The sequence below is a fragment of the Salarias fasciatus genome, chromosome 14, assembly GCF_902148845.1.
Source record: "Salarias fasciatus chromosome 14, fSalaFa1.1, whole genome shotgun sequence".
NCBI lineage: Eukaryota > Metazoa > Chordata > Actinopteri > Blenniiformes > Blenniidae > Salarias > Salarias fasciatus.
This window is the reverse complement of record NC_043758.1, coordinates 17,189,073-17,215,373: the sequence shown is the minus strand read 5'-3', so window position 1 is coordinate 17,215,373 and position 26,301 is coordinate 17,189,073. Positions and strand designations below refer to the sequence as shown.

General features: G+C 42.2%; 1 protein-coding gene across 6 annotated transcripts in view; it reads left to right on the top strand.

Moving 5' to 3' along the window:
* The window catches only part of gramd1bb (GRAM domain containing 1Bb), a 73,096-nt gene that overhangs the window by 26,393 nt on the left and 20,402 nt on the right, over window positions 1–26,301 (top strand). For all 6 annotated transcript variants that reach the window (XM_030107749.1, XM_030107746.1, XM_030107747.1 and 3 more), the window contains one exon: window positions 24,459–24,669. In XM_030107749.1, the coding sequence (XP_029963609.1) occupies window positions 24,459–24,669 (211 nt within the window). The remainder of the gene's footprint in view (window positions 1–24,458; window positions 24,670–26,301) is intronic.

Below are 26,301 nucleotides of genomic sequence, written 5' to 3'. Positions count from 1 at the left end.
GATTCACACAATAAATTCAGCTGAAGGTACATCAGGTATTTGGAGAAAAAAAATCTTGAAAACAAGTGAAATCATCACTTCAGCAATCATATTAAAATTCTATACAATATTTTATTTTCAAAATGCTAATTTATCACAGATACAGCCTGTTGGTGTTATTTACAGTTGGACATCTTTAACTTATTTCAGGATTACGAGTTATTTATAGTTGAAAATCTTCTCTTTCATCTTAACTCTGGACTCTTTATAAAAACTTGCAAACCACAGAACCTTAAAAACAAATAGATTTCATCTTTTTAGTTCATGTCCATGGACTAAATATAAACTCACTATGGTTATTAATTTTGTCAGACATTTAAATATGCGGTCAAGTGCTTTATCTCAAAAAACTTTCCAGTTTTAATGAACTGTGAATAAATTACTCATGATAAATTACAGTATTCTGAGAGAAAACAGCCTATTATAATGGTATTATGTGGAATTAAAATCAGCTTTTAGATAGTTTGTATTAAAACTATTAGACATAAATATGAGACCTTGTTTTTAATAGATTATTTTCTAGTGAAATGCTTCAATTAGATGAACTGACTGGAAAGTAAAGAGGCTTTACCAGTGCATGAGGCCAAGACATATATGCAGCTGGTTAAATATTGATGTTGAGCATCAAATGTTGACGCAAGCAACAATTTAATATTGCGATTGTCCTCACTCTGAAATTATTGTAGAAATATTAAGAAATGCAGGAGTTAGGAGATACGGTTACATGCTCCATAAAAGGTCAAAACCTGTTGGGTAGAACTGGATGTATACCTCACTAAATAATCTGTATCATAACTGAAAATCACAGTTTTTCCTTATACATGCTAGATTTCGTCATTCAGCTTTGGGTTTATTTTCCTACAATTAAAACGTCATCTACAATTATATATACCCAGGTATATATTATGTCCCGGTTTTTGTATTTATTACTGTGGTGAAATATAATGAATTAAATCAATATGTGGCTCTTTTTTAGAACTTCTAGCACAATGTTACCCTGTGTATTTTTTTATGATGCATTGCTCTCCAATCCTGCACCTACAGTATGTTTTAAGTTAATAAGGATAATCCCAGACTCGTCTTTCCCCACCTCTCCCTCCTCCCTCCCCCTCACTGTCCTTTGTTTAGTAATTATAGATGTGTGTGTGTGTGTGTGTGTGTGTGTGTGTGTGTGTGTGTGTGTGTGTGTGTGTGTGTGTCGGAGGTTTGTTGAACAAGAAGCATGGCTCTTTTTCCATCCTGCTTGCTGCAGCAGAAACAGGAAGCAGAGTTTTTTTCTTTTTTTTTTCTTTTTTCCTTTTTTAAATGAGCGCTTTAATGTCAGCACGTGCTCCACTTTGTTCTTTTATTCATGGCGCACGTGACGGGCCCACAGAGGGCCATCTGTATTTCACTTCATCACTTTTTTGGGTCAGCCTAATATTGAATGTGATACCCATCCCTGGCAGTGTGGCTCGTTGTTTTTTTGTTTTTTGTTTTTTTTTTTTCCTCTTATAAACATATTTCACCATCGGCGTCATCACTCCGTCTCTCACTCTCTCCCTCCCTTGCGCTGCTTTGTATGCTTTTGTCAATGTTGGCCGCCTGCGTAGTGTTGCGCTTCTCTTCGCTGACGCCTGCTGCTCGTGTGTTTTCTGCATCATATTGAATTTACTCGGGTCTCCGACTGAACGAGCCGGTTTCTGTTTTGTGTTCTTGTCCTGCGTTTGCATCTGTTTATCCTGCTTCTTTTCCTGACTGTTCATGGCTTATCTGTGGTCTCTGCTAATCATCAGTGTAAGCTTGTATCACCACACCATCTGTCTCATATTTGCATGTTCTTACCATGTAAGAAACACATGTTCAAACCTGTTCTACTAGTGTAATGATGACGAAATTGTTTTCCACACCTTGTAGATTAGTCTTCATGGCCTTTCTTCTTTTGCATGAATATGGCCATTCTGACTTTTTAGTGACTTTTTCTCCTGATATTTTTGTATTAAAATCAACTGATTAGGTTTGTATGATTGTTTTGGATATTATTAGCTACCTGTATAGAATAGGTATGTAAGTCTGGGTTTGTAGGCTGTGAGTACATGCTTTATCTCTGCCCCCATTCTGACCTTGACAGCTCAGATTATCCAACATGGTCAGTTCATCAATAAGCAAACTGCCAGCCAGTCACATGATCGGCCCTCCAGCCCCTCCTTTGATCAGATAGTAACGATAAATCTATAGGGCTTTATCCACGTTGCGGAAAAACAGTATGAGCATATAATCCGTGTCGTGTTTCAAAGTAAGAAACGTCCACCAGGCAGAATGTAAGAGGAAGACCTCACCATGCCGTCCAATCCCACAAAGCATGTGTGGAAGGATTAATGCAGATTATCTGCCAATGCTATTATTAGAAATAAATGAAAAAATCTCTGGGCCAGATTAGGATTCAAGGAATGCTAAAAAAGAAGCAAAGGGATCACATGACTATTGTTTTGCTGACTTACAGTATCCGTATGTCAGAGTGGGACTCACCTGACGGCACTTCGATTTCCTTTCTTTTATTTTCTGAGGGCATTGTAGAAACTCCTCCAATATATCATATTAATTTAACACAGCATCAATACATTAAGAATTGTAAATATATGTATTGAAGTTTCGGCTCTTCAGTTAGCCTGACGCCAAGGGGAAACACCCTTCTTATCCTTTGAACATGATAAATATATTCCCAGAGTTGCACTGTCCAGTTTGGCCAGCAGGTGGCTTCAGTGAGCTCAAACAGCTCACTGACGTTTTGACTCCTGTGTGGAGGAGCTGTCCATTCAGCACCACGCCTGCCAGCTGAGAGAAAAACCAACATCACAGTGAACAGAGGGGGGAGAATGTAGGACTCATAGGGCTCGCACTAAAATACTGAAAGTGGAAAAGTATAATATTCAAACCGTCATGTGCCATTTATTTCAAAAACATATGCAGTATATAAATTTAAAGCAGAAGAGTAATTTTTTTGTCATCATTTAGTCAAAGTCACACAAAAGAAGCCTTTATTAAATTATTTATCATTGTTACAGTGAAAGGAAGAAATGTGGAATTGACAGAAATTTGTCAATTTGTAGAATAGAAATGAAGTTAACCAGGTTTATAGGCAATTTATATAATCAAACTTGCATAAATTTAATAAACCAATTTCTGGTTCAACAGCAAATGATGTTCACCTGTTTTTTTTTTGTTTTGTTTTTTTTGTTTTGTTTTGTTTTGTTTTTTTGCTGTTGTTTTTGTTTTGTTTTATTCAAGGTTAATGGCATAATTGTCTTTTATTGTAAATAAAAATTGCTGCACAGCCATAAGATCTAGACTGATCGGCCCTGCTATAAGCTACAAACCTATTATGTGTCACAATGACCCATCCTGGCTGTTCGGATATGTTCTTTTTATGTATTTTTTGACAGAATGTAAGTTTCTTGATACACCTACTTAATAAGTCAGACTAAGCTGGGTCAAGATGTTCTGCATCTTCAGAGACGGGTGCCACGTGGACTCTTTGTAAGATGACTTTAAGGCAGCAGCACTCACCACTTCACCCAGGAAAGAGGTTATTACACCCCCGGGTCTCCGTCTCTTTACCTTTGCTATCTGCACTCGTCCCTCCATGCGGTCCCACCGCATCTTCAGTAGCTTTTGAGGAGAGAGACAATGACGACTCACAGCAGCGAGACTGTGTCCTCCTGTCTGCTCTCGCCTGCCCCTTGGCGTGGAGATGAAACATCCATTCCTTCCCTGGAGAGGTTTTCATGATAAAAGTAATCACAGTATGGTCTGAGGTTCTTTCAAGAGTGAGCAGCTGCCAGATATCGATTGTTACTCACAGTCTGCTTTTCAATTCTCCAGGACACACATGTTCAAATGCGCAGAGCAAAAAGCCTGAATCACACAGACACCAGCTCACATTTACAAGACAGTAGATTGATGATAGAAAGAATTTCACCTGCTGTGAAAGATTTTAAGGATTCAAGAAATTTTCAGTTGTCACGAAGGTTTGAAATTAGATGAATTTTCTAATCAGTTTCTTCATGTGTGGGAATGCAGATATATTAGATCATAAGTACCAATCATTCAACACACAAATGTCAAAGAACACATTATTTGCAATCTTTATCAGACAAAGCATGGTTCTGCTGGTGGTCAAACAGTTTAGAGGATTATTATTTATTGCGTTTTGCACAACTAGAAAAGGGGCCACACATGCATGTTCTCCTAGTGTGTGTGTGTGTGTGCGTGTGCGTGTGCGTGTGTGTGTGCGTGTGCGTGTGTGCACCCTCCTGGTGCCAAGGTTTTCTCCCACAGTCTAAAAAACATACACGTGAGGTTAATTGATGCCCTTAAATTGCCCCTAGTGGTGAACGTGGGTGTCTGTGGTTGTCTGTCTCTGTGTGTTTGCACCGTGATGGACTGGCAGCCTGTCCAGGATGTATCCTGCCCTCGCCAATAGTTAACTGGGATTGACTTCAGCACCCCTCAACTCTGAACAGGATTAAATGATATAGAAGATGGATGAATGAAATGGCAAAATTTGCATTACGTGGTTTTTTGTTTTGCTCAGCCCACGATGCTGGAATTATTAGGTTTTAAGATAAGACTGCAGGACTAAACTAGTCGATTCGAGTGCCAACATCTTTACTGCACAATCAAAAGACACTGTTTACATTTGCTCATTGTTCTTAGACAATTACAGTAAAGCACATACAGACTCTTCTGATTTGGATTATATCATGACTGATATTTTCTCATGTTGACAGGATGCTACTTAATGTGTTTTTTTCTGAAATCATAACACCACAGAAATCCATCAAACTGACCACTGGTTTACCTCTCCTCATCGATGCCTCTTAAATGCAATTTTTAAAAGAGCTGTGTGTTACCTTTAACAAGACTTTTGTTCAACAACACAGTCAATACCTGCTCCAAACTGCTCTTTCTATAACAGCTGCAGTGCTCTCAGAAGATTTGATTACTTGCCTTTTCAGTCTCTCCCTGTGCCGCGGGTCCTCCACAAGTAGTTTCTGATTTGGTATAATTGAGAAAATGATTGCAGTGGGAGAAGTGTTACAGTTACCCAGTAGCACGCCTTGGACTGCGATCAGAAGTTCCAGGAAAGCTGAAGCCTGTGCTCACATCAGCAAGGTTTGTTGATGAAACAGAACTGTTGACATGTCCTGAACGTTGCATCGTGTACAGCGTGTGTCACAGATTCAAACCGTGCTTCCTGACTGACACAGTTCAGCTGCATTATTAGTCATGCCCTCACACTGTCCTGGCCACATCAGTATCTGAATGGAGCTGAGTGACTCAGCAGAGTAAGCTTAGTAATGACAGCAGCTTCATAATATGCTAAAATGAAAGTTGTTTCTATTTGCTTGCTGCTAAACAGTTAAAACTAATATTATTAAGACAATATGTGGATCATCAGCATCTATGTCTACATGTACCTGTATTTGTGTCTAAGTGTAGTTCCTCCCACCAGTTTGCATGTGATCAAGGATATAAAGTTGCAGTTTAAATGTGTAAATTAGGATTAGAGTTTGAAATTTGGGTTAGAAACCCAGTTGTAAGAGGTGATCAAATCATGAAAAGGCCCCCAGTGTATAAGTGTGCGTGCATCAATTCTGGTAAAGAGTGTTGTTGCCTTGGCATTAGTCACTCCTAATGAGGTGTAATGTGCGTGCAGTGCTTTAAGAAGATTAAACAGGAAGAATGTGCCGCACCATGCCTGTGATCAAGTCAGCCTTTGTTTTTAAGTGGAACCTCCTGTTAAAGTGTGGGATCACTTGCTCGCTGACCCTCATGACTTGTGAAATGATTTAGGGAAGAGATCCGGCAACTTTCTGAGCCATCACTGAATTGTAGTTGTTTATTGTCAAGATTTGCATATATGATGGTTGATTCCTTGCCCTATTTTTATTATGCACTTTTTCCACATCTGGATGCTTGGTAAGTTTGATATTTTTGCACATAAATCAGCCGATCTAAATCTAGAAGAGGATAAAGAAATGGAGGTTTCTCAGTTGTACTTATAGGTGTTATTCAGGCTGATTAATATGTTGATGTTCTCAGCCTGAAGATGATTGCTGTGCGACTTCGAGGTCCATTTAAAAAAAAAATTACTTTGATTGTTGCAGCTCAGCTGAACAGACAGTAATACACACGGCCTCCCTGTGTTGATTGTCCAATTTTGAACAGATGACTTATTATTTTTACATTTTCAACTTGCAGTCCCTGTTATTAGAGCTTGATGCACACTGCTTAAGGAGTGCTCTTTATATGAATGAGGACAACTCACAGAAGGCCCCAGTTAAATTTAAAATCAGGTGGTTTCAGTTATAAAACAAGCATTACCCTGCTAAGCGAGCTGAGTCACTGCGGAGTCCGTCTGATTCATCTCGTATGCAGGCCACATACGCAGCACATAGCTATAAACACGGGGAGTACCCCACTGCACTCAATGCATTAAGAGATTAACAGTGTTAGCTGCTGACACTGATCAAGGCTGGACTCCAGTACAAGAGCAAAGAATTGCACTAGGTTCCCCTCACTTAATACCCTCCTCACACATTGCACAGGGTGGAGGTGAGGGAAAGGGGGTCATTACACACAGGATGTTGTGCCCAGAGGCTACTACTCTGCCCCAGTCCTCCATGCCAGGCCGACCAGGCTTATCTTGGAGAGAAATAGAGAAAGAGAGCCATCTAGGGAAAAGGACAGAGAGAACAAGAGGCAGATAGCGAGGGAGGGGGGAGGGTAGAGATCCTGCGCCTGCTCACTGTGAGCACAGCAAGTGCAGCTTTCATCCGCTGCGGAGGCTGAAGCAGAGAGAGTTTGAGTGTGCAAACAGGAGCGTGGAGGGACGGTGAGCGAGCCTGAAAGGGGGACGGAGTCAGAGGAGCAGCGACCGGCATTGTTGGCATTCGTTTTCTTTCGGCCGCCCTCCCGCATCCGCTGCAGACTGCGCCGTGAGCGTTGCAGTGCGGGTCGCCTCCTTCTCTTTTGGGAAAACGGAGAAACCCCAGGGGAGGCGTGAATTTCTGGCACAAGTACTCGGCACTGCGGCACCTTGATCCAAGTGGAGGAATGTAAGCAGAAAGGAAGCTGCGGATCATCACTCCAGACTTCGGTTCCCTCCGTCGTCCGTCAGTGTCTGCATCCACGCCTCCCTTCTTCCCTCCGTGCATCTCTGCTGCTCTGTGTATGGGAGGTGAGGCACTGGCAGGCTGTCAGTCAGCATGCGGCGGTGTGAACGGGCAGCCCAGTGCCCAAAACATGCTACGGATGCCAGACACTCCTCACTGTACTAATGAAAGGCTTCAAGCTTGCCTGGTAAGAAAAGAATTGAGAATCGAAACGAGCTGTTTGAATTGCTTTTGTGGTCCATTGTGATGCATAGCCTTGATGCTGCCATGTATGCAAAGCACACTGCAGGCAGGGGCTTTATGTCTGGGAGCATTTTCAGTATTTTTCTGGGCTGTGGCTTCACTGACATGTGTCATCCTGAGATGACTGGCTTTCCTGGCAACACTAAATGAACTGTCATTTATGAGTTATGTGTAACCAGGACAATGTGTCAGTCTGTCTTGCCTCACCTGTGTCTTTCTCTTTGGCTATGTGGATTGTTGAAAACCTGCACCAGCGTGAGATGTGGTCTGGATTTGGGCTGAGTTAGCCGTGACCAACGTGTTCACGCAGTGCAGCCAGGGTGGGCTCGCGTGTTTTTCCCACTGTCACTGTGACGACCCTGTTCTGCTCCCCTCTGGCTGGCTCAGTGTGAGCAGAGCAGCTGAGGAGAAGCTCTCACGTGGCTGCCTGGAAAAGAGCAGGCACATGCTTCCCCTGTCTGTTCCCGGCTTTAGCGCTCGCCGTCTCCGCCGCTCCCCTCCTTTATCTCACATGGATGAACACATCAGCAAACCAGGTGGCTCACCTCTCGCTCTCTCTCTGGTTTTTGACCCTGTTTTTGCCTGGCAGTGTGCTCTTCGTCCACTTTTGCCATCAACCATCTTCCCTCCTTTTTATCCTCTCCTCCCCCTGTGTTTGTTTATGCTCCTCCTCCTCCTCTTGCTTGATATTTTTAGAGACGAATTAGAGAGCACTGCAGAAAAAAAAACAGAGGGGGAGCAGTTTCGGCAACGTGCGTCCCGCTTCCTTCCCTCTCACTTTCATGAGGACCTTTTCTTATCCCTATAGGACCTCTTCTTTTCCCTGATGTATCTCTGTCTCTTTTTCATTATCTCTATATTTGTCTTCCTCATTTCCATCCTGGCCTTTTTTTTTTTTTTATGGGGGGGGACTTTTTATATCTTTCACTTATTCCTCCAGTCATTCATTCTTGAGGCTTCAACTAATCAAACTGAGTGCATGCATTGTGTGTATGTGTGTGCATGCGTGTCAGGTAATGAGTCCTGCTGCAAGGCCTCTTTATTATTCTGTAGTGTGGCGACGTAGTTAAACCTGAGTCTGTCTTCACTTAATCTGTTTGCAGCACCCTGATGGACAGGTTACTTTAGACTCAACAGCCATCTGTTAACATCCCATAGTCCTAAACATGGGAGTGACCTGCTTGGCTGGCTAGATGTTATGTAACTCAAACATGTATATCTGTTAAAATGAGCTGAATGGCCCAGTTTCGCGACCGTTTGTGTCATGGATTTTATGAAAAAATCATTTTAAATCTAGGTTTGATGAAAGAGAAAACAAAAGAGAAACAACTGGGATCAGTGAGATGGGTTTAGCATTAACATGACATTGCTGTATGTATTTATTTATTTATTTATTACGCTGTTCTGCGAGGAACAATCTGCTTCATAGGCAAAACCGTGTAACCTAGAGGTCAGTCACCATCAGTCAATACCCCAGTTCATGTATTTGCCGTTTTAGGTGCTCTAAACCCATACTTGACACTGGATATAGCAGCTTATTTATCTTGACTGGATACAGTGATTTACCCAAAACAACAGGTGCTAAACAGTGCAGGCACTTGATTAAAGTGACCCATAGTTTTTCCCCCTTTCCTTCCAGGATATACATATATTTATCTTCTGATGGGTAGAATAATCCAAAATAAAGACTGCAGAATATTGTGGACTGGATCAGTAGCCAATCTGTATGTCAATCTTTTTTTCTTCTTTTTTTTATCAATTAAAGCTGAATAAGTTAATAAAATACAAATTCAGGTGTTTTCCAAAGTGGTTGTTAAATCTTTATTTATCCTGTGCAATTTCTAAATTAACATGACACCGTATTCTACTTTACTTAACATATTCATATATTGTAAGAAAGGTGGACATTGAGCTATAGTGGTGTTCCTGAAGAAGTTATTTTAACTGTATACAGCGAATAAATTGATGATTGTGATCCAAATGTGAAAAAATGAGGAGTGTGACGGGATACTTGGTCACAGCACTGATATGGATCTGAATGTTTATGCAGAGGGAGCCAAGTGACAGTGAGTTTTAAGAATAACCATGCTGCCAGACTTTATTTTCGTCGGTGTTTTAGAATGAGTGTGCTGGATTTAGTGTAATATTACTTACCTGACAGGCGACAAGAAGAAGTGAAGCATTTGAGTGCACATGCTTGTGTGTGTGACAGAAAGAGCGAGAGGGAGATTGCTCAGGATTTGGCCATGGCCCCAGTGTATGGATGTTTGCTCTTGGTATGACATTTGGTGCGACTTAAATCTGCACACTCTCACACACACACACGCACGCTCAGAGACAGATGTGCACACACAGCCAACAGCAGCAGCTGTAGCAAAGGCAAGGCATTGACAGCAGGCTTGAGCCGGAGCTTACTCACCCCACGTGGCACCAGGGACGAACCGGTTGACGCTGCAGGACAGTTCAGGCTTGCAACACATAAACAGCTGCATGTATTTTCACCCCCGCTTTGTCTCCTCACCTTTTTCAGCTCCTTGATCTTTCACATTGTGGCTAAATGAGAGCAGGTGACTGCAGTGTTCGGTCCGCTTTATGTCGCGGTCAGGGAAGCACAAAAGCAAGGGGCTGGAAGTCTTTCATCCATTCCTCATGCATAGACATGCAGTGTGCACACGCAAAGCAGTCCTGCACGGAAACAAAAACATCAGACGTTCGGATGCTTAGAGCGTGCAGCAAAATTTGCATGGCCGCCTCAGATCCTCACATGCATACATGCAAACCATACCCTGAGGCGTGCAATATCCACTCCCGAGGCGTTAATGTCTCTTCAGGCTATTTTAAGATGACTTGAAAATTGTATCTCCCCAGCCTCTGCAGCGCCTGGTGCTCTGGAGGGAGAAGTCTAAAGATTCCAACTTTATGTGCAGCACTGGATAGGCAGCAGATGTTTAGGCTGTAATGTTGGAATACACAGTCATGTGAGATTCAGATGTGATGATTTCAACAGCATTATGAAAAGTCTGGTGTCAGAGGTCGGTATAGAGGGGAGAGAGAGAGAGAGAGAGAGAGAGAGAGAGAGAGAGAGAGAGAGAGCGCTGCACCATCCATCAATAGGCCACAGTGGACGTCCAAGTTCACAGCAGGAGCCCTGCAGTCCAGACAAACCGCAGAACTGCTTCAGCTTATTAATTCTCTCACTCTCTCGCTCTTGCACGCTCTTGCTCTCTCTCTCCCTTCCCCTTTCCCTTGTTTTTTTTTTTTTATTGCTGCACCCTTCCCACAAACCATTTGTCATCCCTGATTATTCTCTGCACTCTTCCCCTCCACACTCCATCTGTAACCTGCTTTTTTCCCCCCAGTATCTGCGATGCGAACAGATATGATTGACCACAGGCAAAATTACGTAAATAGCATTGATTTGCAAAAGTCGATGAAAAATGGAGTTGCTTACATAATAGCACTTAGTGACAAAAACAAAATACCTAAAGACAAACTCAGAATGGAAAACATAAAGGTTTGACTTGCGTGCAATAATTTAAAGCTGTAAAATTTTATGAGAAATATGTACTTATTAATAATATTTTGACAACAAATGAAAGTAGGCCATCTTGCAGATGCATTTACCTTATAGTTGATGCTCTGTTGCAGGAGGGAGTGCCTCTGCCTCCCTCGGGTTCATTAATGGACTGGATCTGCATTCAGGGACAGACGGTTTGATGTACTTCTCTCTGATGGATGTACGATGAAAAAGACTTCACATTAGCGTTCCATTCACTTGTTGCTCTCATGAAGTCCGTCCAAACAATAGAGCCATTTTGCCATTAAGCCTTCTAGAACGCACAATCAGGATCGGCTCACCGTCTCTCCTGGACCTCTGCTGTACACAAACTAAAGAGAGTCTTGTTTACAAAGGCTTTATGTCACCAAAAAAAAAAAACCATTGAGAGTACTTTATGCAAATAATTCAAACTTTATCATCATCTTGCACCTGTTGTCCGGATTAAAATAATCCAAAGTGCTCCACAGATTGTAAAACAACATTAATAAAGAGAAGTAAATCAAGAAATAATACAAGACTCTTGAGTGCTGCAGGTATTTGCATTTGAATAGTCTATTGATAGAATAGTGCAGAAATACTTTATTCATTCCGGAGGGACATTCTTGTAGCACACAAGAATTGGCCACCTAGAATAAATGGCATCGAAGCTAAAAATAAACGCAAAAGGAATAAAGTTCAATAAGTAATATTAAATATATTTAAATACAGGTCTAAGCATTGACTGGTATGAGCCTGTCGGTGTCGGCCACCCTCAGCCCACTGCCCCAGCATGCAACAGAATAAAAGATGACGCTCGCCACTACAGACTCACCTTCAGCACAGTGCAGCAGATGTTGAAGGACCTCAGCTGCCTCAAAAAAATAGATACGGCTTTGGCCCTTCTTGTAAAGGGCTTCAGCGTTCTTAACCCAGTAAAGGGCTTCAGTGCTCTTAATCCTCAATGTTACACATTGAGAAGGCATGTTTTATCTGCCTGCATGTTATACACTGATCTTTGGACTGCTTTTTATCTGATGAGTACATGTATAAAAAAAAATCAATTACTTAATTTCTAACATGTCACAAACATAAAAATATATTTTATAATCTAAATTGACATTTTATTTACATAAAATAAATAACACACCTATTATATGTATACACACATATATGACATGTCTGAAAAGGAGTACATTTTACATTCTTCTTTCTTCCTGAATCCTCTGTATTAAAAAAAGAAAAGTATAGTTTTTTATATATATAATAAGATTGTCATCTAACAAAGTATTTTGTTTCAGTTCCTGGCTTAGTTTATTCCAATCCATCTCGTAATTGACTGAAATGCAAATCCACTCTCATGGTTCTGAAGTTAAGGTTTCCTCTGTAATCATTACCTCCCTCTGTATCAATAAGAAGTATTGTTTGTTATCTGACAGCTCTTTGTGGCAATATACATTAATTTCACTGTTTCAATTTCTATCAGATTTTTGAGGTTTTTTTTGCAAAATTGATGAATAAGGCCTTAATGTGGTCCTGGAATGTGTCTGATGAACCGTTTTCTGAAGTCTTCACAGTGGTGTGGAGACTTGTAAGCGTTCCCTCAAACTTCATGTAGTGATTCAAATACAGGAATTTTTGAAAATAATGTAGTAGAAGTCGTGCTTTGGTAATTAGGAAGTATTTTCGTTTGCTGAGGACTGGAACACGTTTGGATATGTCGGTTTGAATGTTTTTAATGTGAGGTTTCACACCCAGGAATACAATTTCTTTAACTCTCTCTATATATCTACACTTTCTATCGTAACTTTTAAGTTGCCTTTCCCTTTGAGACTACCAAACAATAGAAACTTTTATCTATAACGCACTTTTTTAATTTGTTCAATTCTTGAAAAAAAAAAAACAATCCATCACAAGAGAACATATAGACTCTGTACAAAAAGCATTCAACCTGTGTCCTGTGGAGAGGAAATAGGATCCGAAGACATAAATGTAACAGGCCTCCATGACATGCAGAACAATCCTCAGTGCTCCCAAATAAGAGAGTGCTGTGAGTAGATTGTTGTCAGTGGGATTTGTGATTGTCAGCTTTTAGCATTTCAGTCCAGCAAAGCCTCTGCTCTTGCTGCCCTTCAGGCCTGTCTCTCTCTGTCCACGGTGCTTCCTCTCATTATCCGTGGATGCAGGTGAAGCTGAAGCTGGTCAGTACTACTTGAGGGGGACTGCACTGTATAAACGACCCTGGTTTATATGTGGTTATTTGCTTCCAACTTTACTGAACTGTGAACACGTTGTTACTTCCAGGAGGTCCATCCTATGTTTCAGTCATGTGCAACTAAGAAACCTAAATGCACATATTCCTTTCAACTCTACAGTTTGACCCAAAAATATAAATAATTTACACATTTGAATTGACATATTCATCCTCCCACCCCATTTTTCTGCATCACTCAGGTCAAATAAGCACATTTTCCTTCCCTCCATCAGCCTTTCTTTCTCCAACCGTGTTGTCTCCCGGCCTGCCTTCTACCTCCTCTCTGTCCCTTGCAGATGGCAGTAGCTGTGACCAGTCCCAATAGGACAAAGTGTCCCACAGGGGCTTAATCCCTTTGCCAGTTTCCTGCACCCCCCCCCCCCCCCCCACCCCCCTCCAACATCTCCGCCGAGTCCTTAAATTACCTCGCCGAGTTGTGCTTTTTAATTTAAATGACTGTGTTTAATGGAGTGTGCTTTTAAAGCTGTTTCTTGTACTCCGAGGTATGGTAGGTTGCACTTCCAGTAAGAACTGTTATATTCCTGCCCCTTGTTAAGTTGCCTTACAGTGAGGATAATTAAGCATGTTAATTAGACCTGGGCCTCCAGGCCTCTGTTATGCTCGTGGGGGTAGATTTAAGCTGTTGTAGAAGTTGTGACGGTACGTATTCTATTTTATGTTGTCTTTGCTTAGTTTGTGTTGTGTGCTGGCACACGAACATTCATGGAAAAAGCATCAATTTGTCTGATATCTTGATCAGACCGTCTTGAATGGAGACGTCAGCCCCTCCAGCTCGCAGAGAGCTGCCGTCCCTCCGAGCATGTTGACCGCAAAGAGCCCTTAAAGGTCCGAGGCTTTGTTGATATCTAATCATGTGTGTTGGTGCTCTCTGCTTCAGCATCGCCCCGTTCCAAACACACAAACACACCCTCGACCGGCTCCCTCTGTCTCCCTCCAGTTGGGAACAGTTCAAGTGGCGGTGCACATGAATGGCTTGACGGGCTGCCATGGTAACTGCACGGCCGGCACAGTCGGCCTGACAGACATTTCCGACCCAGCCAGGCGTCGCCGCATTGGCGTTGCCATGACGACTCTGTAAACAGCACGCCTTTCCTCTCCCCAAAAGATGGAGGGAATCTTTGGCGTCTTCAGCGTCGGCTGCTCGGATCTCCTCCCGTCAATCATAAATAGATCAGCAGCGATGTGCAGCCTCGCCACATACCGAGGCCGCGAGCGTGTGGTCACCTCGACCATCTGCATGTCCGCCGAGTGCAACAACAATGAGAACAGTGGTCCCCTAAGTAGGTCAGTTGTTGGTGTGAGGTTGGGCGGGCTTATCTGGGCACACAGTGGTCCGGCTCAGTGGACCAGCTCCCTTTGTTCCACAGCGCGGCTCCGCTGAGCGCTCCCACACAGGCAGCCAGCACCGCCGCAGCCCCGGGGTCAAGTCTTTCCAGCAGCACGGCCCGGACTTCGGGTTGGTGCTTTATGGAAACACCAAGGTTTTTCCCCACTGTGCTAATCTGTATTTGTGAATAGCCGAAGATGGATTATCTCACTTCACTTTTGTTGTGATCGTTGTGAGTTCAGGTGTTGTTGAGGGTTAATAAGGTGTCACCTGAAACACGCTGTTGAACGACTGTACACTAATAATATCAAGTTTATAGAGAGTTTAAAGGGAAACAAGCAGCAGCCTCAATCAGAAAAGTAGCTTGTGATTATAAACTGCATACAACATAAACAAGATGGAAAATGCAGATATGTAAAAATTTGTGAGGAATAGAAAATAAAATGAAGAAGACCAATTTAAAAACAAGAATGATCACAAAAACGAAGTCCCAGATTCTGTGAGCTTAATGTTCTCAAATCATTCTACAGCTGAGGGGCTGTAGAATGAAAAGGCAGTTTTAGTTTTCACTCTTTAAAACAAACAAAAGGTACACTATATTCAAGTGAAATGCTTTATTTTAATTAGTTACGGCTCTAGTTCTCCAATTTTTGGGATCTTATATAAAAGAATGTTAATCAATTATGTAATAATGGCACTAAATGTTACTTTAAGTGTATAATCTTCCATAACATTTGTAAGGTACTGAAGGGCTTTCAGTCTCTCGTATAAAAATGTTTCCAGGTACAGCTGACATTTCCTCTAACTACATATGCAGATGTTTGAATTCATTTTCATTCAGCAAAGCTGTCGGTAATGAGCAGAGTTTCACTTTTTTTGGCTTTATTTTTCTTCACATTTTTGAAATATGTGCCATAGTTTTTAGGGCTTAAGCAGCTGTCCTCCCAAACTCCTTACATTTTGTTAATTTTTGGCCAACTTTGAAAAAGTAAGATTTCATGATCTGTGTTATTATCCACACCTTCTTTTTTTTTTTTTTTTTTTTTTTTTTGATAAAATGTCCTCTTTGTTCTCTTATGAACAAAATAGTTCATTAATTTACACAAAAAGTTGCCTTGCTTTCGGAGTTCACCTCAAAATGAATGTACTTACACAGTAACATGGGCATTTTCAAAGCACAAGGCAAATGATCTACATGAATAAAAACAAAAAAATATGAAGACGTATTGACTCCACCAATGCAAATAAACAGAATTAGTGCTGCCTCATCGTTTTGTAGTTGAAACAAGTCCATATCACAGCTGAATAATTCGAAATTTATACCTCCTGTCTGGAACATTGACCGAATTACTTTCATCTTTTTTCTCCCTCAAAAATGTTTTAATTAGCAAGTTTTAAAACAAAAGCTACAATCGTGTTTGTTGGTTTAGTTTCACATTTAAAGAACTTTCCATTCATTGGCATGAGGAAATTAAACAACCTGCAATGGAAGTATTTTAGTTTTTAAAATAGGTGTCAGAAAGTAATGAAATGATTATATCATTGATACTTCTTTCTTCTGTACTCATCTTTGCAGCTGCAATAGACTTTCCTCATTTTGAAATGGGATGGAGTTTTAGTGTAATGTCAACATTATGACAAGAGTTGATGTATTGGAAGTGTTTCATGTGAAGGTTCGGTCAAAGTTCAGTTATATCTAGTAGTGTAGATGGAGGCTGCTGCAACCACTTTGATTTTAAACAAATACGTGTAAAGACTAATGACCGAAGCTGATCCTGATCCTGCTGTAAAATGCCATTTGATTGCTTGAGAGTTCAGATGTCACACAGCAAGTGGTGCATTATGGGCAATAATCTATGTTTTCGGTTGGGCCGTGTTAGACAATAAAAGCACATTTGCCTCAAGGATGAATGAGGTCACAAAATATTCACGTCAATATTTGGTTTTGTGATGGTGTATTCACTGCGGTCATGGATTAGATCCCAGCAGGATGCAACAGTCTTCCAAAATACCTAAAAACTTTTGCACTCTTTGAATGTATTTGGAGTGAGCTCCTTGTTTGGTGTCAGCTTTTGTGGACTGCAGGTTAATTTCTAGTCTTTGGCGTGGATTTGTGTGTGTGTATGTGTGTGTGTGTGTTTTTTTTTCCTGAAACCACCAAATGTGTTTAGCACAAAGTCTGTGCTCTCTTATTATGTGATTTGGAGGGAGCGTCGGATGTAAAGTGACCTGAATGCCGGTGATGTCAGCCCCTCCATTCATGAAACACATGAATAATTGAGGAAGCAGCAGGCTCAGTGCACCAGCACCGAGTAGAGGTGGAATGCAAAGTGAAAGCCATCTCTTCCCTCATTTGCTCGCTCTCTCTCTCTCTCTCTCTCTCCCTCCCTCCCTCTTTTTCTCACTCTCTCTCTCTCTCCCCACCCGGGCTTGCACATTCTTCCTCATTCGCCATTGGCTTTGCATCTATTGTCAGCCTGCAGCCGTGAAATTCTCTGAACCCGGAGCAGAAATCGCGCGAGAAAAGCACTGTGTGGATACGAAGCAGCAAGCAGGCAGATGATCCAACGGCTGGGGGAGCAGAGGAAAAAAAAAAAAGAGGAGGGAATGGAAGAGCGCAAGTTGCTGAGAGAGAAACTGAGCTTATCAGCTGCAATTAGACAAAAGAGAAGACAGTGAACGATAGAGAGAAGGAGAGAGAGTGAATGTCGAGCTTCAGTGTTTTCTCTTGATCTGCTGGGAAAATACGTTTCTCCGCCGCGTCTGCGTCCTCCTCCTTCTCCCTCTCATCATCTCGGCATGCTCCGGAACTCTTCCACCCTCCTCCCCTCCTTTCTCCCTCATCCCTCGCTCTCCTCTCCTCTCTCCCCCCCCATCTCCATCTATCCACCTCCTCGCCTTTCCCCCGTGCCTCATCCAAGAACTCCCGCTGCGTGAATGAAGCCATTTGAAAGGGGCTGAACGCTGCCGAGCGGCTCTCTACATGGCTACGAGCAGGTTAGTGCCGGGGAACAAGCGCCTGCTTTACCTGCCTGCTTCCAGCCTCAGCGAGCAGGGAGCCGGCAGTAATGACTCATTTCCCTCCTTGGAAAGATCAACATGTACCTGTTTAGGAAAGTCCAAGCAAGGGGGCACCTCAGACCACCAATGCTTCTTCTTTGGCAGGTGGTGTTAAAGGCGATGTAAGCTGGTTATTAGGAGATCAGAGCTGGCCGGGGAAGATCAGTGGCCCTAAGCCTGCTAAAGAAAATCTCCCTGCCTGCTTCCATCTTCTCTCTCCCGCTCTGTTTGTCAGCCCGGCTACCTTTCTTCTTTGACACCGAGAGGGGGAACGAAAGTGTTGCGCGTAGTCCGTGGGATGATCCGCTGGGTGAACAGCTCGTTGCTGGGGGCTGTCTACGAGGACATGGTGGTGTTTGAGTGTGTGACGGTGGCCAACGAGGGCTGCCGCTGCCTGGAGGGCTGCTACGGCGAGGTGTTGAGGGACTGTGTCTTTCAGCAAGGGTATGGCGGACTCCTTGGTGTGTGCGTGAGGGTGTGTGTACGTGTCCCTGCCAGTGTGCGTGTGCCGGGAGTGTGGATGGGTGGGGTGGGACGGGTTCAGTTATGTAACCCGTGTGCAGTTCATGAACGCGGAGCTGGTTTAGTAGGGGTGACAATTTGTGGATTGCGTGTGTGATGTTGCTAATTTTATCTCCTTAATGAAAGAGAGCGAGAGCGCAGCCAGGTATTTCTGCAGTGCGAGGGCGTACGTGTTCCCGTGTTTACATCTGCTTATGTGCACGGTAGGCGTCGTCCTGCTGGGGTGCATGCGCAGTGCGCGCTGGTGAGCGTGGAGCTCCTCATGGTCTTTTCAAAGCGAGCGGGGCTAAAGGGCCACTGCCAGATGGGTATTTTCCAGGGTCAGCAAAACTGTGAAAACAAGTGGGGCCCTCGGAAAGGCCCGGAACTCTGTTCCATTGTGAAGCGAAACCTTTGGACAGCTTGAGCCAGTTGGATTTAGAGCTTTAGAGCTTATTTAAAGAAAAGACTGCAACAAAGTGGTGCAAACAGCGGGCTTGTTTCTCTTTCATTTTTCTCTGTGACTGTGTATGTAAGAACTTGACCTACTTTGAATGGCTGTGACATGTTGGGATCCTCTGTGATGAGCACCTTGAAGTCAGTGCTCGGTCTGTGAACAGCGCTGTAATGCAGATGAGTTCAGTATTTGTGCCTCTGGGAGCCGTCGCCCGTGTACAGTATGCTAATGAACATGCTGTTGTGCAGTTCACAAATTGTAGATATGGATGTTTTATTAATAAAGCCATCCTGTTTAACCATCCGAAAACCTCTTAATTTGTGGCAAAATGATTTTTGGTTTCTTTACAGTGAACTCAAGAACAGTGCAAATCAAAAATGTTGTCATACTTTTTTTTTTTAAATGCTGCATTAGATTTTGTCTCAATTTCAATACTGAAAAATCTAATCCGCCACATGTTTACAGCGCATCACTCAGCTCTGTAGTAAATCCACCTCTTTATTGTGATACTGGCGGATCAGTAATAACTCTTGCATCTTGGCGTTGACGTGTCGGCTCATCATGACTCGTGTAATAACCGAGTGCAGATGGGTCATGAAGCATCGTCTGCCACACCGGCTCCCTGCTGTATTTCCCGCTCAGACGGCATCTGAGCAGAGCTGGTCGACTATATTTAGTCACACACATTGAATATTTAAACCACTCTCTCTGTTCACTGTTGCTATAGCGATGTTCAGTCTGAGCTGAGCTTTACTTGAGCGTTACTGTCATGTGGGTGGCGCTCCGCGGGACGTGACTTTTTAATTGTTAAATTGTCTGCTACTCTCTCTCTGTGTACAGTTTGTCTCAGTAGGTAAACACATGTGGCTTAATGAATATAACGGAGCAGATTATGTGAGCTGTTTGGCTGCTCAGCAGATATTCTTTCAAATGACCTTTTACAGTTACATGTGACCCTTAAATAAAAGCCTGTGTTGAATATTGCATCTATTGGTTTAGGTGTCTCATCATAATACACTCTCTGCCTTTCTCACAGTGTAGTTCATCATTGTGGATTTTCTAGTTAACTGTGGATAAATCCATAAAAAGGAATGTCTTGGAGAATGATTAAAAAAGATGCATCATTGAAGCCAAAACAATCAGAAATTGTCACTTGTGGTTATATTATATGCATATATATTATATATATGGTTATATTATGGACCTTTCTTTGTGGATTTTGTATGTTTTGTAGGTGTGTGTGGGGTTATCTTGAGGTACTCCAGTTTCTTCAGTTAAAAATCATGCATTTGATGTGACTCCAAAGTCATCAGCAGGTATGAGTGTGAGTGTCTGATGTACCGGGTCTTCACCAATAGTTGGGATCAGCTCCAGAACCCCATGACATTCAGTTGAATAAACCAGAATAGAACATGGAAAAACGTCTGTTTTGTTAAAAAAAAAAAAAAAAAAAAAAAAAAACGCTTATAGGTCTTACAGCGCTTTGTTTGCTTTTAGTTAAACTTTGTTGCTTCAAATTAATTTTCTTTTTTTTTTTTAATTAAACCAGTAGTATGAAGACAAATGAACAAAATAACTTCTTGCATATCAGCATACTTTTAAGTTGTTAAAATGTATCAACATTATATTGGTCCACAAACTGCTCTTTAGCTTCAGCAATATGCCACATCAACAGCGTGCAGCAATGAGAAAACTCACACATTGCTCACAGTGTGGCAGGTTTGCAGCGCCACGTTTCTGTGCTGACGCTATTGTCGCTCCACTGATGTCTGAACTCAGTGTTCATCATTCAGTGGATTTCCTGAGCGTCGCTGTCCAGAGATAATGGTCTGACAGGTACTCTGGTTTTGTGTCTCCGTGTCGTGTTTCATGAAGCGCTTCCCGACAAAGCGCCTGTGATGGATGCTATTGTCTGCTCCTCTTCTCGCCGGCGTCAGCTGCGTGTTCGCTCGCTCCACACGTTACCACGCTGGTTCACAGAGCAAACTGCAGAGTGTGAATGACTGATCGGGTTCAGTCATTCATATGTTGATGATGGAGCCGTCACTCCATTGTTTACTGGAATATGTCTGGAATGGAGAGGTGATCGCTGAATCCCTCTTCTGCTGAAAAGTCTTCTTTTCAGAAACAGACACAGCCTGTCATTTCCCAAAGTGAGAACAAGCCTCATTTCCTCTGTTTCTTAGTTCGCTATTGTTTATAATCACAAGCAACATTTTTGTGTAGTAATAAAGACTTTATTATTTGGGTATCTGAAGGTTTTTTTTTTTTTTTTTTTGCTTCTTTTATGCTCTGATCAATGTAACAGAATTATGTACAAAGACATTTGCCTCTTGGCAAATAGTTACATTAACCTAATTTGCCAAGAGTTTAAACAGATTTCTGTCCCAGGTATTGTTGAGGATATTTCAGAAAATTCTACAACTTTGACAAATTGATTTTTATGTGGCTGGACAATATATGCTAAATTCATTGCATTAAAAATGTCACAAAAGATAAATTGTTTCCACATAATGTGCTCTCAGGTTCTATATATTTATCGTGACAGAATGGAAGAACTGAATATAGAGAAACCTGCCATTAATCATGATGCGTTCTCCAAAATACCTTCAAATCTGAGTATTTCAAAGCCGGTGACTACAGGGCAGAAGTCAGATGCTCAAAATTCAAAGGAAATTAAGCTTCTGAAATTCTGCCGGTGGGAGCTGCAGACACGGTCAAAAAGGGAGATGCAGTGCAGTCACAGCTGCTTTAAATTTGGGACAAAACAAAGGGCACAGCTTCGTTTAGAAGATCAAATCTTCCAGCACATCACCACACGTCATATCGCAAAACTCAACATTATCTTGTTTCACAAGTTCAGCTAAAGCAGTCAACACCAAAAGTTTCTCCATCAGATTTCTTAGTGTGAACAGAAAGTGTGGCCTGTGCACACACACACACACACACACACACACACACACACACACACACAGTCTCGTATTTCTATCCTTGTGGGGACCGTCCATTGACTCCCATTCATGTCTAGCCCCTAACCCTGACCCTTACCCTAACCCTAACCCACACCACAACAAAGCCTAACCCTAAAGAAATGTTTTTGCACTTTTACTTTTTTCAGTAACAACAACATGGTCAAGAAAACACTGTTTCTCCTACTTAGGACCGGAAAAAGGTCCCCACAAGGCACGTCGCTCCACGTTTTGCTATCCTTGTGGGGACATTTGGCCCCGACAAGGATAGAAATACAAGAACACACACACACACACACACACACACACACACACACACACACACACACACACACACACACACTTGCTTCACGCCAACAGAGTTAAACCTATAGGTAAAAGGGAAGCAGAAAGCCTCGTACACATCAGTTCCTGTGGATATCTCAGCAGTCCTCTATACTGTCTAATATTTAGTTGTTGTGTCCGTGAGGATCACAGGACCTCTGACCATATCACATTTCCCAACGGCAACTGTTCACGGTTGGTCTTGGGCTACATTGCGGAAGAACTGATGAACTGACCTCACTGTAGCTCAAATTTGCTTTGCAACCTGGTGAGACTTAAATATTTTAAACAAATTTAAATTTTGTCCTTCATGCCATACAAGTACCTGTCATTGTTTAAGACTCTGTAGTGTATTTCTGATGTGCTTAACTTATAAATGGTTTTAAAATAAGACATATCCTGTATGACTGACGAATGAACTGGAAAACAAAATACATTTTTGCTCCGCACTTGCACAGGTAATATTTCAAAACAATGTTATTTTTAGGAAATACAATGAAAGTAGGCTGTTTCTGTTCTTGCAAACTGTGTTTGAACCATAAATGAATGAGTTCAGTGTGTTCATTTGCTGTCTCTAGCAAGAACCCACCGTGACCCTGAGAAAAGTCCACATCATATCATATATTGAGTTGACCTGTCGACATGCTGCTGGTGATATCAACATGTCGTAAAAGGCTGTTCGAGCTGTGAAACTGTTTCCATGCTGTGTATATTCACCTTCTTCAAATTCAAAATGAAAGACTTAAACCTCTGTGAGAAAAATATTAGGATTTTTTTTTTTATTTTTCTTTTAATTGCCCTGCCAATATTTTGAATATCATCTTTGAAATTACCCAATTGTTCCAATAGCTTTATTTCGTTTATGTGTAGAGTTACAATGAGTTTTAGGTTGTCGTCACAAAACCACAACAGACATAAATTCAACCATGTTTACGGCATTTTACAATCACGAGCTTCTCTTTTCTGTAGAAAGACTGTAAAAAATGCAGGGATACAAGGAAACTGTACATATGTACTTGTGATGTACCAAGCCTGTTGGCGCAGTGAAAAAAACTCCATCCTTTGCTGCTGTGATCACAGTGTGAGATCTGTCTGCTTGATGGAGTTGTTCTTTTTTTTCTGCTCCCTGTCAGGAATGGAGCAGGAACCTCTCCAGCTCTGTGTTGGTTTTCCTGTCAACCAGCAGCGCTGAGCACAATAGCTGTGCTCTGTGCACGTGTGAGCCAAAGTCTGGCTGTTGTGCGTCGTCGGTGCTCTGTGAACAGGTGGGCCTGGAGGCGTCCCGCAGTGTTCGCTACGGCAGCCGTCCCTGAGATAACACTTGCAAAACGCAATGCAGCATGTGTTTGACAGGAATATATTCATGTGGATGTTAATTCAGACGTTCATAAACAAAACGCCGCTCATTCCACAGATGTAGAGATGGGTGGTTTGAGGAGGATGACGTTTGCCTCCAACTTTGAATGTGAAACGATCGTTGGCTTTGAAAAGAGAGACCATCCACAAATTTAATCATGTCAGCAGACACCAGTCCTCACAGTGATGATCCACCGAACAGCAGATAATCATATAAATTGATGTCAACAGCACCATAACATAACAGATGTGCATTTTTCCATCCCCCTGCATTAAAGAGATGTGTTTTTACTGGATGTCTCCTTTTTTTTTTTTTTTTTTTTAAATCCACCAGCCATTGGTCCAGGCCGCAGTGACAGTCGGCCAGGCGGCGTCAATGCTTTCCGCTTCGATCCAGGCCTCCGAGCAGGATTGGACTCCTGAGTGTAACAGTAGATCAGTAATTCATGGCCACTAATGGCGGCCATCGGTTGACAGTGACGTAATGGCTTGCATAACGCCATGTCAAGTAACCGAGCCTGGCAGGCGCGCTGTCACACGGATCACTTACAGGGCCTTTTGTCAGCTTCTGTCTGTGAGGAGGAGGCTTCTTTGCTTAGCCGCTTGTACGTGTGTTAAGAAACAAGTGTGTAGTTATGGATGACCTGATAGGAACCTAGCGCACGATGGATAGATCGACTCTATCTCCGACAAACAGAAGTCAGCATGTTCCTCGATTTAAGATCACAGCACATAATAAGTCATTTATTTTTATGGCAGATTCATGCTTTCCTCTTGACATTATTTTCCAAGGAGCTTTCACTCATTTTAACAGTTATAAGAACTGCTTTAGATTCCCATTGGGGGGAAAAAAAATCAGCACATGTCTCAAATGGCCAGAAAATGAGCTAAAAATACACACACAGCCACTTGCCTGTCACTTTTAAAGTACCGCATTAGTGAGAAAATCCTCAGGTCTTGTGTGTGGCCGCATTTGTTTTCCTCTCCGCGGCTGTTGTTGTTGTTGTTGTGGTTGATGTCGAGTTCCCATATTAGCTTAGCTGTCATTAGCCACTTTATCGCATTGTGCTCGAAGTCTGTTAAGCCTCGAGTGATGTAAGTCCAAGGAAAAAGCAAGTTGTGCTGCTGCCCACACACAACTACATTTTAATTGCATTGTGGAAACATATTAATCGATTCTCACATCCTTTGTTCTCTCTCTGCTCTCTTCTTCAGCACTGCCAGTAACTCAAACAAGAGCACACCTGCCTGCTCGCCAGTCCTGCGTAAACGCTCGCGCTCTCCCACACCACAGAGCCAGGAGGGAGAGAACATGGTGGAGAAGGGTTCGGACCACTCTTCTGACAAGTCCCCCTCCACGCCCGAACAGGTTGTCCAGAGAACGTACTCCCTGCAGTCAGCGCGAAGCGGGGGGAAGAACTCGAAGGTGAGTGAGCGGCGGATGCTCCTTATCAGCTCTTCAACTCTTCTTATTCAAGCCTAAATCCAGCGCACTTTCAGCCAAGTATAAGCGCATTTTGAGCTCAAAAAACAGAATTCTTTACACAAATATGCAACGGGGGAGCTTTTGCTTTGGTTTCCCAAATATATGGAATGTTTTCAAGAACTCAAATACGACCAAACACAATGAGTAATGAAATTAAGACACCAAGTCAATGATGTGTGTTTGTGTGATGCAGTGATATCCGCTCATGTTAGCAACCTTAATGGACTCAATCCCATTGACAATTCTGCAATACCATATTTCACCACTAGGTGGTTTAGTGAGTCTTTGGAGCTTTGAGTTTGTCCTCTGTTCAACAGGAGAGGAGAAAAAAAGTGCAAGAGCAATTAATTCAGTACGAACTGAAGCTCATCATGATTGCCAACAACTATTCACCAAAACTGTGAGACACAGAGGTCAGACTGGACGCCCCAGAGACTCCTGATCCCCACTCCAACACTCAGAAGTGGCTTTATTTACATTTTACATGCTGTACTTTAAAATGTAGGTAAGGGTTTAGTCAGGTTAATAAATCCCACATGTTTATGTGATGTAAAAATATCACATTCTTGTAGACGATAGAAATTACTTCTTTTTTTTATTTTAGTGAAGCTTTTTTTTTTTTTTTTTCCCAGTCATCCTACACAGCATCCTCTATAGTCTGAATGAACTCAGTGACTCCTTGACACTCGTGATGATATGTAAACCCTTAGCTTTTCATTAGCTGCCGGCACATACTGTAACTGCGTCAGAATCGGTCCGACTTTATTACTTTTCTCTCCAGAGTGTAGTGATGTGTGTGTTATGATTGGTTATTGACTTGGTGTGTGACTAATGAGCTGTAACTACTGCTCCCCCTCCCTTCCCCCATCCCCTCCCCCTTCTCTCTGGAGAGAATGCACTCTCTTCTCCATGCTAGCTTTTTATTTTTACATATCATTTTCTCCACAGTCCCTGAACCCATATATATCTCGTACAATCGATTGACAGAAACTGCAGTTGTGCACTAGAGAGTTGGATTGCACTGCTGTAATAAAGAAGTAACAGTCCCCTGTACATGTTAAGCATGTTTACTTAAAGTTAGGCTGATTTTGCTTCTGCTCTTTTTTAAGAGATGAATTCAGAAAGCTTAAAAATTGAGTTAAGATGACAGTTTCTATCCATCTTCTTGTCGTGCTTTATCCAAATCATGATGGAAGAGGGCTGGACCTGACGGTGCAAAGGCAGATTTCACCCTGAACTGACCGCCAACTCATTACATACAGCCTCACACACTCGCACACACAACCACAGGCTGATTTGGGAAATTAAAGATGTCTTTGGAAACAGAAACATAGAAATTAATATTAATTTAGTCTTTGGGACTCATACTAAAATTTGTTTTCTCCATTTTAAGAAAGGTTTAGACTTTTAAGTTGTTATGACTCAACTGGGGAACCCCATTTGTGTCTCATAGCTCTGTAGTGCATCAACAAAAGGGCAGCTGCGAGATTTGTCAAACAAGTGCCTGTAGTACGGGCTGAAGCCATGTTTAAAATCCCTTGTCAACAAAGTACAAAAAAAAGCATTTCCAGT